Below are 16,349 nucleotides of genomic sequence, written 5' to 3'. Positions count from 1 at the left end.
CAATACCAACTTGTATTGAATCACCCAACCTGGAATGATTAGAAACAAGCTGGCATTGGCAGTCATGGTAATTTTGTTAGAAAGTCTCATAAATAGTTTTCAATCTAATTTAGAATTCTAACATATCATAGTTTGATGATGACTATATTTATTTAATTTGTTTACAAATTATTTTTACCTTTTCTATAAAACCTATTTTGTGAATATATGTATGACTAATAAGTATTATCATGTCACGAAAGAAACTCAAACCTCTATGGATATTTTTAACGAATGAATTGAACTTCGACTACAGATCATAGACAAGTTTGGAGGTCAATGAACAAGCCCTAAATAATTTTTCATTTTACTAAATTAATTAATTATATAAAAAGGGTAGAGTTATTATCTACTACAAGAACCTTTCTAAATTTGAAATTGTAATTTGCAAGTGAGTATATTAGTAAAGTCATGAAATAATTTTAGAGTTATTGTGCCAACATCAAGATACATTATAATTTGCTAGTGATTATATAAGTAAAGCCATGGAATTTTGTTAATTGTGTCTTTTGTTCAACAAGGCAATGAGGTATAACATTTGGTTCTCTTATTATTATTGTGACATGAACAAAGTAACGCGACAAGTAAGCCTTAGGAGCCATTGAGATACCCTTATGAATTGCAGTTGATAAGAAGATTATGACAACGAAATGTGAAATGGTAAAATGAAAGTCCATGTCATGAGATTGTTCATATTACTAATCTATCACTTAGCCTTAGTGATAGATTTTGGAGGATTATGATAGGATTAACAAAATTGTGTTTTGAAACTTTATCTTGGGCTATACAATTGGGTTTGCTGCAGAAACTAGAATGGTGCAGTAGTTAAAATTATTTTCATAATATTTATCAACAATTTGAGAGTGTGCTAGAGAAGGCTATTTGAGTTGATACTTTAGACCTATAGAGGTGAAGGGGACCTCCCTCTATCTGTCACAAGACCCCGTGACTAATGAACAAGTCTTTTGCAAAGATAAAAAGATCAATCCTTTAAAGAGTTAAGTATATCACTTAAAAGGAGGGTGTTTTTTAGTAATTCATAATCTTCTTCCTTTATTAGTTTGGTCATTATTTGATTCCTTATTTTTTGTATTCATTAGGAACCCTAGAAAGGTTCTTGACAACATTTATCAATCCAAACTCACTTTTCTAACAATTTGTTTATGCCTCTTTTTAAGACATTTTTGTGGAACACCAAGGAGTGACTGCTTCACACAATGTCCAACATGGCATTGATATAGTCCTTTATTCCTCTCTTACCAACACCGCCCTTCCCTTACGTATTGCACACTAAAAGTCCAAAGCATGTGCCCCCCTCATCGTTGTTCCAAGCACCACATCCATAATTAGTGATCTTAACATCCTACTTTAGGTTATGCATAAGGAAACATCCATACTCTTAATGTTGGGATCCATTTTTTCACTTAGAAGTCAAGGATCTACAAAATGTATGCAATTTAGGGATGAACTTTCATTGGCCCTATATGTGGTGTCTACAAAAACTATTAATGTGACCATTAAGTCTTATATTACCTCATAAGAATATTAGGATACACAAATGGTAGTAAGAACAATGGGAAGCTAATTTAGAAGCTTTAGAAGAAGAATATTGATCCATGTTGAATGAATCTACTGTAGAGATTAAGGATGAAAAACAAGAAGCTGAAAGTGAATAAAATGCAACAAAAGAAGATACCAAGTAATTGTTAGAATTTCCTAGATGTGTTAAAGATGAACTTAACTAAATAAACTACAAACAACTTATTATTTCCCCTTGTAGAAGTTATATCTTATAATGTAAAACATGAATATAAACAACCTTAGGATCTCAAGAAATCACACTTAACAAGTTGTGGTGTAAATAGATAGTGTTTGCTCTCAAAGAAGTGGATATGGTCAACCCATTTATTAGCTTGATCTATGTATATGTGGGAATTCATCATCAATTTTTTTGGCATGACACTTGTCATAATAATAGGGTTTTTATTATTCTATTGTGGGTGTTCATTCACAACTTTCTCACAACTATGACCACATTCTATGTTGTACTTTATGAAAAATTGTTTAGTTTGTTGACTCTATTGTGTTTCTATCAACACCAATTCTATTTTTTGACTCTAGATTACTAGGCTAACTTTCTTGACTCTACAAATTGTACCCTATGGAACTCTAGGCTTTCTAACTTCATCCAAATTTGTAAAACTTGCTCCACCAAACTCTAAATTGGCTGACTCCATATGACTTCACATACCTTAACTCATTGGATAACTAATTCTATCCAACTCTATCAACCTCTCCCTTAAACGTCAAGCCACTTATCTTTATCCAACTTTATGAATTCTAACTACTATAAATACCTTGTAACACTCCGTCATCCTTAATTTATGCTTTTCACAATAAAATAAATTCATATATATTTTTTTTAAATTTGCCTATCTATTCCAAATTGTACATATAAAACTCTATTAACTCTATAATAATGGACTTTATTAATTTATTCTTCCCTACTCCACTAACTCCACTTTGTCGTCCCATACTCAATCCATCAACTCTTCAACATACTCAATCCTATCAACTCATTAAAAACAAATAAATGCTTTAGAAATAGAAGTTCCAAATGCAAAGAAGTTAACAAATTTAATACAACATCAAGGGTTGCTAGCATATTAGGAAGAACGATAATGTAACATTTGTTAATTAAAAGAATTAACATTTATACAAGCATGGTGAAAATATCTTCCATGTGTTGGCACAAAAGTTGTCCATGCTCACAATTTTGCTACGACATAGAGGGATATTGGGATCGTTGGGCAAAGAATGTGCAAATGAAAATGCATCCTGCCATGAAATGCCATACAAAAATTTGTATCCTTGTACATGTGGTAGTTCAAATATTTAATTCGCCTACGTATTAAGTGTAAATTATTCGAAAGATTTATTATAAAAATAAATAAATATCATTTTAAAATAATAGCCATTTTAAAAATATGGCCCATTTACATCTAAATATGAGTTTAATAGATTAGATTATGTGAGATTGAATAAATAAGTATAATCAAGGTTGGAATTTAAAAACAAATTTATCTATCAAGGTTTTCACACCTTTCACTTATTTTTCTAATTTCAACCATTTTGATAATTTAGCAAATTTTTAATTATATTTGATAAGAAAATCATTTCATATCAAATATCAAATTCCATCCTTGAGCACAACAAGCCCACATGAAAAATGACAAGAATAGACAATGTATGTTTTCAAATTGTGGCTACTTGATTAATTCGGTGCATTATCATCCTTTTGTAAATAACATTAGTGAGATAATCCCCATGGTTTTATATGATAATGGATTAACAAGTACCATATATCTTCAATAGATTGTTTTCCAACTAGTTTATCGCAATTCAAATAGTTGTAACTTATGTATCTGGCACCAAAATATCATTCTGAAAAACTAAATATTTTTCTAAATTAGATCATTGCATGTCACATGGATTTCCCAACAATCCGTGCATGAAAAAATGGTATTGGTATTTTGGATCCATAGTTGTCCTCTCTAGGTGTGTAGCCTTATTTGTTGCAACCAAGTTCAAAAAGCAATTGCATACATCCAAATCTAAGTTCAACCAAACAAACAGATGGCTGGTGGATTAATTTAGATGAACTGATCAACGTGGACAAATGCTTGAGAGACAAATATTCACAAGAAAATAACCATTGATCAGAATACAGAGTGGAATCAAAATTGTGTTTGAGGCCGTGGACAGTTGTTTCCTTAGTTCTAGCAATTCCCTGTAATGCTAGAGTAGTCAACTTTCCTTAGGCGCTATTTCATTGTAGGATGAGTGGTGGCAATTCCCTAGAACATACGTCCTTACCCTTTACTCAGAATGTGAGTGGGATTTTCATTAAAGAATATCCACTATATGCATAAATGGTATGTTGAAGTGCAACTAGGAGTCTGTTAATTTCTACCTAATAATTACCAGGTGATAACTGACACTTTACTAATGGGGAATATGAAGACTAGTGTGGTGTGGAAAGCATTACATGATGTGGAGCTTGAAGGTAGAATATCCTGATATCTAGTTTATTTCTTGGTTCAATTCACAACATTCACTAATTTATACTGAAATAGATTTTAGGAGACTCAATGTTTTCCATCGCGTTGTAGAATATTTAATGTTTGGTACCTAAAACCACATTAATAGATATCATCATCCATGATTTCATTAACCCCACATCATATCGTCATTCATCTACACAATCTCAACCCCTTGCAGTCCTACTTACATTTGAAGTCTCTGTCTGTGGTCTTCTCATGTATCCTACTATCGATGGTAGGTGGATACTATCACCAATCCTCTATCCTACCCCATGTCTGAGTTCACCTTGAAGTTATTACTTTGCAATGATTCTTAAAACTTCTATTCTTTGTGGCTTCTTTGTAGACAACCTAGTTATTGCTTTGTCCTCATTGTCAAATCAAATGAATGATGAGTACATCAAATGTTGTATAGTCAAACAACAAAGTTTGAATAAAGATAAATATTGCAGAGAAAATAAGACAAATATTTATTTATTTATTCATGTGTAATTGATTTCATTTTTTATTTTATAATTTATTTCCAATATAAGGAATCCGTTGATATATTGGGTGTTTGAGGATTATTCTATCAGGTGTGGCTAGAGAATCATGAAGTCGCCACTCGTGCATATGTTAGATTTTATATGGGTGAAGAATCAATCAAGATTGGTTTTCTAATTAAATTAATTGAGTTCATTTACCCATACCTTGACAAACTCTAAGAATGGAGTGGATAGTGGAGAAATTAGTTCAATTGCTTTTGAAAATTCAAATTAAAAAACCAAACTCAAAATATGTTGATAGAAAACTATGATATTAGAGAAATAATATGATTAATGACTCCTATTTTTATAATAATTCTCTTTAATGCTATCAATATTGTGTAGCTAAAGCTCCAGCCCTGGAATTTAACCAAATACAAAATCTAATAAGTGACATATAACCGCATACATTAATAGAATTATAACTCCACAATGATGGTGGAATGAATGGCCCGATATGCATGCAATGAATACGGAAGGAGATGATGTTTGATCCTCCGCGCTTCCCAAAACGAGCGATTTGACATGCCGATCCATACTCCATCGGCCAGCGATGATCCTATACCTTGCTTTTGCTTTCTTATGAAGAATTGAACATTGTTGCAAAGCGAAGCGCCGACCTTGATATGCCCAACCATGGTGCACAGCCAAGAATCAGGTATGCTTTTATTTCATCGGATAGGCAGGAGCCTCCCGCTTCCTTTATATATCTCTCTCTTGTTATTTTTTTGGTAATACCCAACGCCTTCCTTCTGGTCTCTTTTCATGTTTGATATTTTCCTCCATGGCTGTGTCTCATAATCTTATTGGTAAGGCTATCGGCATCGATCTCGGAACCACTTACAGCTGTGTGGGCATTTGGCGTGGTGACCATGACAGAGTGGATATCATTCCCAACGAACAGGGAAACAGGACTACTCCCTCCATTGTTGCCTTCACAGAAAATGAACGGCTCATCGGACAGCCTGCAAAGAATCAAGTCGCTTCCAACCCTGCAAATACAATCTTTGATGCCAAGAGGTTGATTGGCAGGCGTTTCTCAGATTCCTCTGTCCATGCTGATAGGTGCCTTTGGCCTTTTTCTATTGTTTGCGGATCCAATGACAAGCCCTTAATCCAGGTAACAATCAAGGAAAAAGAGAAAACTTTTACAGCTGAGGAAATCTCGTCAATGGTATTGCTTAAGATGAAAGAAATTGCCGAATCATACCTGGGTTGTCAAGTGAATAAGGCTGTCATTACCGTTCCCGCTTATTACAACAATTCCCAGAGGCAAGCCACTAAGGATGCCGGGAAGATAGCAGGTTTTGAAGTGTTACAAATATTGAACGAGCCAACAGCTGCTGCGATTGCATATGGCTTTGACTGGAAAGCTTATGCATCACAAGAAGGGGAGAACATCCTAATCTTCGATTTGGGTGGAGGAACGTTCGATGTTGCTGTGCTTAATATAAAAAAGCACAAAATTGAAGTCAAGGCAGTCGGAGGAGATACCCATCTGGGGGGCGAGGATTTTGACAACAGAATGGTGAGCCATTTTGTGCAGGAATTTCAAAGGAAATACAAAATCGACATATCTTCAAATGCAAGAGCGCTTAGGAGGCTTCGCAGTGCATGCGAGAGAGCCAAGAGAGAGCTGTCTTCCTCTGTGGAGGCCATCGTTGAAGTACCCTGTCTCCAAGAAGGCCAAGACCTTCATTCTAAACTAAGGCGAGCAAAGTTTGAGCAGATGAACATGGATCTGTTTGAAAAATGCATTGAAATTGTTGGCAAGTGCTTGGAGGACACTAGAATGAGTAAAGCCCAAATTGACAACGTTGTGTTGGTGGGAGGTTCTACGCGAATACCCAAAGTGCAGGAGTTGCTTAAAGCTTTCTTCGACGGCCAGAAGGAATTGTGTAAGTCCATCCATCCTGATGAAGCTGTAGCGTATGGTGCTTCCGTGCAGGCTGCGGTGTTGAATGGCGACAACACAGCAAACCTCATACTTCGAGATGTCACTCCCCTTACTCTAGGGATTCAAACTAAAGGGAATATGATGAGCGTATTGATCCCAAGAAATACACAAATTCCGGTTAAAAGGGAGGGCAGGTATTTTACTTCGTATGACAATCAGAAAAGTATGAGAATAAGCGTGTATGAAGGGGAAAGGCCTAATGTCAAACACAATAATCTTTTGGGCGAATTTGTTTTGAAGGGACTCCCGCTTGCACCTAGAGGCCAGGTCAAAGTCATCGCAAGTCTGGAGGTCGATGCAAACGGAATTGTGAAGGTGTCCGCAGAGCATAAGACAAGTGGGATAAAGGAAGCGATGATCATGACGAATGACAGCAGTAGGTTGGGCGATGATGAGATTGCCAAAATGATTGCAGAGGCAGAGAAACTCAAAATTGAAGATCAAGAGTGGAAGGAAACAGTGGAACTGAGGAATGCACTGGATCAATACATCTACGACATGACTAAAGGATTGAATAACGAAAAACTGAGTGGAGAGATGAAGAAGAAAGATGTTCAAAACATCAAAGCAGGTCTTGAAGAGGTAGGTGAATGGCTCAGTGAAAATGCGAATGCAGAGAAGGATGAATTGGTAAAGAAAATGGAGCATGTTAAAAGATTATGTATAAAATTAGACAAGAGCCCATAGGGGCGGGTAATCTGAGTGAAATTCTAAATCATCTGCAACAGCATCCATATTACATTTTTGAGTTTGTTAAATCATTTCTCTATGTAAACTTGTTACATATCGATATTTACAATCCTTGTATCATATTGTATATTGTAATTTGTCTCTGAATGATCAATGGTGTGGATTGTGATTTTAAAGGGAATCGCTTCAATTTTTCAATTGAATTTATTAACATTTTAACACAATAAAACAAAATATTAGCTTGATTAATAAAGAGTACTTCCACTAGTACATAATTTATGCAGCACTTTTAGAAACAAATTTATTTATAAAACAAAATATTAGCCGGGCAATAAAATACTTCTACTAATATATAATTTTTGCTACACTCTTAGAGGCACAGTTGTTATTTAAATTTCATGCGCCAGACTTCCTTTAAGATGTTGAGGAAAGGGAGAATGCTGTAATTATATCATGTGATTGAAATCATCTTGAAAGGTCTAAGTTCATGCTTTCAGCTCAGTTATTTAATATGAAGTAGGCTAGGGTGCTTTATTAAATAGTTTTTGAGTTACATGTATTATGATGTTGAATATGAGAATGCTGAAAGGAGTTGTCAGCCTAGGTTGATTTGTATTTAATCATTTTTATCTGGGCAGCTGCCAGAAAGGCTTAACACCTACAGTATTATATTAAACATTCAGATTATTATTAAACATTCAGATTATAATTGTTGTTGTTGTTGTTTTGAATATTCAGATAATAATTAAAGTAATGTTTTTTTTTTCCCTTAATATCTTGTTGAACATTCAGATCATTTTTATCTGCACAGCTGACAGAAAGGCTTAACGTTGATTTGTATTTGATCATTCTTATCTGCACAGCTGACAGAAAGGCTTAACACCTGCAGTACTATATTAAACATTCAGATTATAATTATGGTTGTTTTGAATATTCAGATTATAATTAAAGTAATTTATTATTCTTCTTTTTGTTCATTTTTTTAATATTTGGATGAACATTGAGATATTGTATAATTTATTTGTTAGTTCTTAATGTTTATTTTTTTATGTATGGTAGCAATTTGTGTTAAATCATGGTTTATTTAATATTGAGTTGAACATTGAGATTTTGTATAATTTATTTGTTAGTTCTTAATGTTTATTATTATTATCTAAGGTAGTATTTTGTCTTAAAGCATGGTTTATTGAGAGGTTGCTCTATAAGTAATGCAGTTGTCTCTAATGAGATTTTTTGGAAGCTTTTCCGATGGGTTTTTCCGGTCAAAATCCGGCAGCAATTTATTGGAATCGCAAGTTTGGTAGCTAGTTTCTGCACAATCAAAGCGTCCCACGGGTTTTTCAGGGTGCTGAATCCAAATATGCAGTGAAAAAACCATTTTAACTGCAACAAATCAAGATTTAACCTCAATTTCTTCCGCCGGATTCCGTCACCGAATCTCCAAAAAGTCGCATTATAGACAACTCCATAAGTAATTGAAGTACTCACTATACTAATTATTTTTTTAGGAAAATGCAGTTCATGCAATTTAGCATTAGGAATGTATACTCATTTATGGAATATATGTTTCTAAATGAACACTGAGTATTGAATTTAATATGTCTCACAAAACTAATAAGCCAATTAACAAGAAAAGATGTATTTCATATCAAAATTAAATTAATAAGAAAATATGAAACTTCACATCAAAATTGCAGGTGAAGTGGACATTGGTTAATGTCATTTATTCATGAAGTATACCTCTAAGCTATATTTATTTAAAAAAAACATGTGTATTTTTTTGTATTTATGAAAGGTTTATATATTCAAAGTTGATGCAAGTTTGAAGATATAGATAAAATAAATAAAATAAATATTTTTAGTTAAGAAAATTTAAATAAATGCAATATTAGATCAAAGCTTCCTCCAATTTGAATTTTGAATTTTTTATCATTATGAAACAAGGGCTACATAGTAGCTAGTCCTATATAGAGGTTCTATCATAAATTTCTATTATACCCTGGTTTGTGAATATGAATTTTTTTTTAAATTTATTCGTATTACAAACATTTTATTATTTTGAATATCATTCTTTCATTAATAGTGTAAAATTTATCAGTGTATTGTAATTTATCATTTTTATATACGTGCTCCGTGCCATGGGAATGTCCAAACCCTAGGGCTTGAAACTTGCAAATTTTGACAAACACAGTAGGAGCAGCAGACAAAAAACCACTAGAAATAAAGAGATGACAGATATAGATGGGGGGTGGAGAGATCCCCTCCTACGAGGATGCAACTGTTGGAGAGTCAAGCTGGAAAACCAAAAAGCAGTGGAGTTCCCAAGAAGCGGTTAATCTGACAAATGGCCCAGTCCTCGAAGCAGGATGGCAGGCAAGAAGTAGAGGGCAGTGTCTGCCATGTGCAACAGAGAAACCCAGATTTGTAATCTCGATGAACAAACTGGAAAGATACCACAACTTTATGAAGGATCATGCGATGATCTACAAGTTCATAGGCGTTTGCCCTACAGAGAAGGACCTGATCAAGTGGATACAACAGAAATGGCAACCCAAAGGCCATATCAATCTGGGAACCAGAGGCTTCTTCACGGTAATCTTCTCAAACTTGCAAGATAAGGAAAGAGTATTTGAAAATTGCTCATATTTTCATTATAATGCAGGCCTATTCATGAGATATTGGGAAGAATGTTACAACCCGGATAAAAAGAAATCCCTAGCTGCCGCAGTCTAGGTGCGACTCTTTGGGCTCCCAATGGATTTTTGGGATCCGGAAATATTGGAAGGAATCGGGAACACAATAGGAAAATTTGTCAAAATAGTTGAAACCACAAAAATAGGTCGATATACTTCATATGCTAGAACCTGTGTATATACGAATATATCAGAACCCATCCCTGAATCAGTAGAGCTAGAATATCATGAAGACATCTAGCAACAAACCTTGGACTATGAGCATATCCTATTCTGATGTCGAAGGTGCCATTAATATGACCACTTATTCAAAGAATGCCCGTTGAACCAAGAAGGTCCGGATCCCTCTCTTGATGTTTGGTTTATTTGAATTGTTTTTATAGAGAAAGAGAATGATAGCAACAACACACAATAGTAGACTGTGTAAAGAAAGAGAGGAGTTGTGTTAGTGGCAGTGAACCTAAATATTCCAACTGAAAGTTGGACAAGGAGGACAGTTAAAGTGTTCTCAAGAGAGGTGAGTTGAGGATATAAGCCTAAAGAGAGTAGAAGGTAGTGCTCAAGAGGTTCCAGAGATAGAGAACCAATGTTTATCAAAAGACCAAGTCCAGAGAGGGATTGGTGAGGTAATTGACAGCAGGGAAGACTTGTTGTTGCAAGAGGCTTAGTGCAGCTCATAGTGAGTGAGGAGCTCATAGAGTGAGATGAGAAAATGAATACGGATTGTCATAGCAGGGGTTCAGAGAGAAGCCACAACAGAAGAAAGAAAGGTGCCAAGGCAAATGGAATATGGAAGCAGTTGACTGATGAAGAATATGAGAGGGAGAAGGCTGAGATAATAGTCCATCTTGAAGAACTGATGGGACTGTTACAGAGGAATGATAAAGACCAAAGGTATGGTTGGACTATGAAAAGAAAGAAAATAAAATGGAAGCTGCTGCAGAGACAGATAAAGAGGAGAATGTACATCAGATTAAGTGAGGAACTCAAAGCAGCTGAGTTAGAGGTGAAAGATGGCTATTGTAGACCTGAGCAAGAGGTTTACCTTGTTGAGGAAGGAACCATTAATGATTTTCTGAACTGTTGGACAAGTTCGGATCAGCAGAGAGATGTAATGATTGAGACATCAAAGAAAGAGGAGCCTAGTGTTTTTGAAACTGATGATTTGTGTATGTATGCAGGTAGTGAACAACCTTTAGAAGATATGTTTATGCAGGTTGCTGAAGAATGAAACTGTTAGAATAGATGGTTGTAATAGAACAGTTCTTGATTGAAAATGTATTTAAAGACACTAAAGATGGACAAATGTTGAAGACTACTAAGGAAGCTGAAGATGATGAATCTAGTAATACTTGGAAAAAAGATGGCAGACGGCTTGAAGACAAAAGGAAATTGCAGATTGAAAAAGGAGAACTAGAAAAGAGGTATGAAGATAACCTTATTATAGGAGCAAACAAGAGTATATGTGCAGTGCAAACACTTGGGGTAATGGGATTATCTCTTCAATTTTTATTCAAAAATTATGAACCCGTATTGATAGTTAATGGACAAGAAATTGTCTTGGAAAGACATAGTGGAACATTAATGGAAAGGACTCTTACTAAAGAGTGTACTATGGAAGATGACAAAACAAAAATTTATAAGGGGAATTCAGTCCAAGGAGGTAGAGTTAGTCCAGAAAAGGATGTGAAGAGGAAAGGAAAAGAGGACAATTAGGAACTTAAAGAGAGGTTGGTAGAGACTGATGCACAACATAAAATTGAAGACAATATTATTTGTACAAATTCCAAAAAGAGTAAAGTTGAATGTAATCAACAAACTGAAAATAGAAAGGCAATCTCAAAGGATGAAGACAAGGATGCTTTCATGAACTATGCATATTCAGTGAGCAACAAAGGGGTTCAATGGAAGGTGATATTCATGGTGTTGACAGTAATTTTTACTGTTGTAAAAGGGACTCTACAGTGGAATGAAAAATCTATTGTATATGGTGATTTTGTTTCCTGTATAGAAACAAAGAGAACTTTAGGTTCTAAAATCAGAGATTGGCAGATTTTGATTGAAAAGAAAGAGGAATGGAAAAGGCAACTTAGTGGCTTACAGATTTGTAAGGAAGAAACACGAAGAATGAAAAGGAGTGTGAAAGGAAGGAAGGCCAAAGAGAAGAGCAGAGAACAGAATTCAGAAATTAGACAACATCCAGAGCAAAGTAAAAACAAAGAAGACTTTTTCGAGACAAGACAATATGGAGGAGGATATGACAAGTTTGACATGTCATATGTGCATCAAGAGAATGATAAATCAGAGAAATTAAGGAGCAGAGTTAGCGGAAAATGTAATGTATTTTCTGATTTTGAATTATTAATTGTTGAATGTGGTTTTCAGGATGAAGGACAAACTGCTCTTGGAGATATGTTTGCACAAGTAAACATAAAGAATTATGTAAGTTCTGGAAATGCAGAAAGTCAGTTTTCCTTATGGAAACAAGAAGATGAGAGTAAGCAACTAGTTGACTCAGAAGTTCGGGATGAAGGAAGGAAAGTTGGCATAGCTCTTAACCAAGTCATTGCAGAAGAGAAAGAAAATTACAGAGGATGTGAAAGTACAATCCACAAACAGATTTTGTTTTTAATCCAAAGAAGATTTGAATATCGAGAGTTTATTTTGAATTTGCAATTGAAAATTGGGATGAACAGTTCAGTTAAATTTAATAGGAATATGGAGGAAATTGAACAAGGTTCAATAACTAAAATATTTGCAACTAATGGACAGTATAGCTGAAAGGTTATATGTTCTTGGATCAAACAAGAAACAATCTTCTTTAGAGTTTGAGAGGATTCTACTCAAGATATTGGATAGGTGGATGATGAAAACTACAAAGGTGATGAGCATGAGGAATTGTCAAAGTCAGCAAGTCAAGGAAAGATGGAAGGATATACAGGACAGCATAAAGGAAATGGTTTATAGACAGAAGAAGATGCTAGTGATTGAGTCAGAAATCAGAATATACAGTGAGGTACAAGACAGTGGAAAATACATAAATTTGGAGCTCAATTTTATTGAGATGATGACAAGACAGTGGCAGACGAAGGAGCAGAAATTTATGTTGTTTGAGGAGTTGTTTATGCAGGATATCAGCATCAAAACACTATGCAGTGGAGATGATCATGACAACAAAGCACAAGGATATCCACAATACAGAGTTTGGCATCCAGGAGGAAGAGAGAAGGCAGTAAATGCACCTGCAATTGGAAAAGGTCAGGAAGCCAATTGGAAAATGAAAGCTGATGAAGTTTACAACAAAGGAAGTGGAAAGACTCATGAATAGGAGTCCATGAATTATTTCAACCTGGGGAGTCTGATGCAGGAGCATTCTTCAAGGTTTATAAGACCTAGGAGTCTTATCACACATTTACTAAAGGGAGTGGGTTCCCTTAATTATTTATTTATTTTCCTAAGTTTATTTTGAGTTTTAAAGAGATTGGAATGTAATTTGATTAATAGGGAATATCTCATGAGTTGTATAGATCTTAGGAATGAATGAGTAATCCTAGGAAGAGTGAGGATTTTAGGGATTTGAAATATCTAATTTGGGATTTTGTTGAGGGAAAAATGGCGCTGAAAAGATACTTTAGGAGAAAGTGAGAGAATTGTGGGATCAAAACTGAAATGGTTCATGAATCCTTTTCTTTTATATATTGTAAGCTTTAGAAACATTCGAGAGGTTTTTTTTCAATAAATAAGTTCTTCCTTTTGGGAAGAGAATTGAAGGTTAGCTACAGGTTAGAAAGAGTAGTAGATGGATTTTATGGAAAAGAACTGAAACAGTCGAATGTGAAGGTTTCCTTTGTAAATATTTTATAAATACCAAAACAACACTATAGATTTGTATATATCTGTGTGAGAATCGGGGTTCCTTCGCTTGAATAGTTGAATTTGTGCACTGGTAGCGAGAATCTGTGATTATTAATTTCCTAATTGGTATCTTGTTGCATCTCTGTAATTTATACGCATGAATGGTCAAATTCCGAAGGTTTTAGATTCCCTGTGAAATGATTGAACCTGTGTTCCTTATGTTTCAAACTCACATGATTCTGTGTTCATTATGGTTTGATTCTGTAATAATCCTTTTGGTGATAGAGATTTATGTTGGTAACTACCCTTGGCTTGGTGGTTGGATGCTCTGTAAACTCATGTCTGGTTATTGATTAGCCGCAAAGGAATAATCGTGATAGTCTAAAATCTAGCGGATTGAAGATAATCGACAGAAATTGTGTGAATTCGGAGGAGTATTGTGGCTGTAGAGTGCACACTGGAGTCAAGGTAAAAGTGGCGTATGAGAAAGAAGTTTGGCAGACTGCTAAAATTGACGAAAATCGCGGGGAAGCGGTGATCGTCTGATCAGAGGAGATTGATGCATATCGCGTCAGAACATGCAAGCAGGTTAACATTTTTAACGGACGCAATGTGGTTATTAAAAAGAGTTTAAGGTTCAGAGTGATCGGACCGTTCGTTTAATGGGTGATTGGATGCATATCGCTTCCGAAAGTTCGCACGGGTTAACGTTAGAAATGGACGCGATAAGGTTTTATACAACGGGATTAAAACCTCGTTGAGTTCCGACCATCAAGACCATTCGTTGGTTCATTGATCAGACGATAATCGCGTATGGACATGTGCGTGGGTTAACGGACCTGTTGTGACCCAATATGTTATCAAAGAGGATTAAAATTTATTTGAATTCTGGTCATACAAGTCAAACGATCGTTTCATTCCGGCTGTGTTTAAGCATATTACATGCAGAGAGGAGTCACACGATTGTGTGAGCAGCGATATTGTGAAGAATTTTTGTGAAGGAAACCATGGGCCACCGCAAATAAAGCATCTCATAATAAAAATTAACCATAGAGCAGTCCCATAACCCACCGGCCAAGGATCAGATCGTGAAATATGCGGCTTTGCTGCATCACTCTACAAATTGTACCCTATGGAACTCTAGGCTTTCAAACTTCATCCAAATTTGTAAACCTTTCTCCACCAAACTCCAAGTTGGCTAACTCCATATAGCTTCACATACCTTAACTCATTAGATAACTAAGTCCATCCAACTCTATCAACCTTACTCCCTTAAGCGTTAATCTACTTGTCTTTATCCAACTTTGTGAATTCTAACTACTATAAATACCTTTCAACACTTCATCATTACTAACTATATTATGTCAATATTAACCTTAATTTCATATCATATTATAAAACGCTCGTCTTAATTTCATTTGGAAGGGCATATATTCATCCACCCTTTAATAAATGAAAGGTTATAAAAAAATTGTAATTTCAATGACAAGTGTATATTAAATAAACCATTTCATAAAAGAAATGTTAAAATGAAATAGTTTTTTTTTTCTAAATCTTGAAATTCCAAAGAAATGCCAACAAGAAAGCAAGTGGAGATTTTCTAAGTGTGAAAGAAATCAAAACATTTGTCATAGTGACATTTCCAACCTAAGCAAAACCTCACATTGAAAAATTGAGGCAAACAAAATTTTCTTGATAGGAGGATAAAGAAGAATACCTTCCATTTAAGACTTTCTTTATGGAATCGTAGTGAGAAGACTTCGAAAGGGACCAAATCCACAGGGACTAATCGGCTCGTTGGATTAAGCCGGAGCTCTCGCCTCGACACCTCCTGTATCTGAATGGAAAAAAACTAGACGAACACTACTGGTGATGATATTGAAATTTGTATTACTCTCGCCTCATATGCTACTAGGTTTCCATCTCGATCTGAATCAACAAATTCGAAAACCAAATCAATTGGCCCTGCCTTTGCTTCTAGTGTTGATTAAAGGCCAACAACAATTTAGTGTTGGATCGTGGATGATAAATTTCCCTCTATGGGTGATGGGTTGCACCCTTTGCGGATGATTGGTCGCAAACTTGCAATTCAAATGAAAATAGGAAAATTGGATGCAACTCGCAGGGAAAGAGTGCTCGAGGATAATCAGGGAGGAGCAAGAGCCGAGAGAATGTGTGAATTTGTTGAATGGGTCATTGGGTTTTCAATGCACTCTGTCACCCTATGCTAGGTGTAATAACGCCAACTTGGGGTATCAATTTTCTAACCATATTATTCTTATGACAAAGTATGATTATTAAAAGAAGAATAGAGACAACACATCAAGACGACAACACTCACAATGACGTTATATATATATATATATATATATATATATATATATTGTTTATTACAATCCACTATATGGTCCAATGTGGTTTATTGTAGGAGACTCAATGTTTTCCACCCCGTTGTAGAATATTTAATGTTTGGTACCCAAAACCACAT

At 35.1% G+C, this 16,349-nt stretch overlaps 1 protein-coding gene across 1 annotated transcript; it reads left to right on the top strand.

Moving 5' to 3' along the window:
• The first annotated feature begins 5,168 nt into the window (after nucleotides 1–5,168).
• LOC149230776 (heat shock cognate 70 kDa protein-like) lies at nucleotides 5,169–7,487 on the top strand. The gene has a single exon (XM_089376134.1). It carries the CDS (start codon nucleotides 5,451–5,453, stop codon nucleotides 7,308–7,310), a length of 1,860 nt encoding a protein of 619 aa, XP_089232260.1. The 5' UTR covers nucleotides 5,169–5,450; the 3' UTR covers nucleotides 7,311–7,487.
• The last annotated feature ends 8,862 nt before the right edge of the window (nucleotides 7,488–16,349 follow it).

The sequence above is a fragment of the Pinus tabuliformis genome, chromosome J (genome assembly GCF_031772625.1).
Source record: "Pinus tabuliformis cultivar Carrire ecotype Pingquan chromosome J, CPIR1, whole genome shotgun sequence".
Lineage (NCBI taxonomy): Eukaryota > Viridiplantae > Streptophyta > Pinopsida > Pinales > Pinaceae > Pinus > Pinus tabuliformis.
Note: the sequence above shows the minus strand (reverse complement) of the source record. Positions and strands in the feature narration are given on the sequence as shown.

Coding starts and splice junctions, on each gene's coding strand:
- LOC149230776 (XM_089376134.1), top strand. CDS start 5,451: ATGGCTGTGTCTCATAATCTTATTGGTAAGGCTATCGGCATCGATCTC.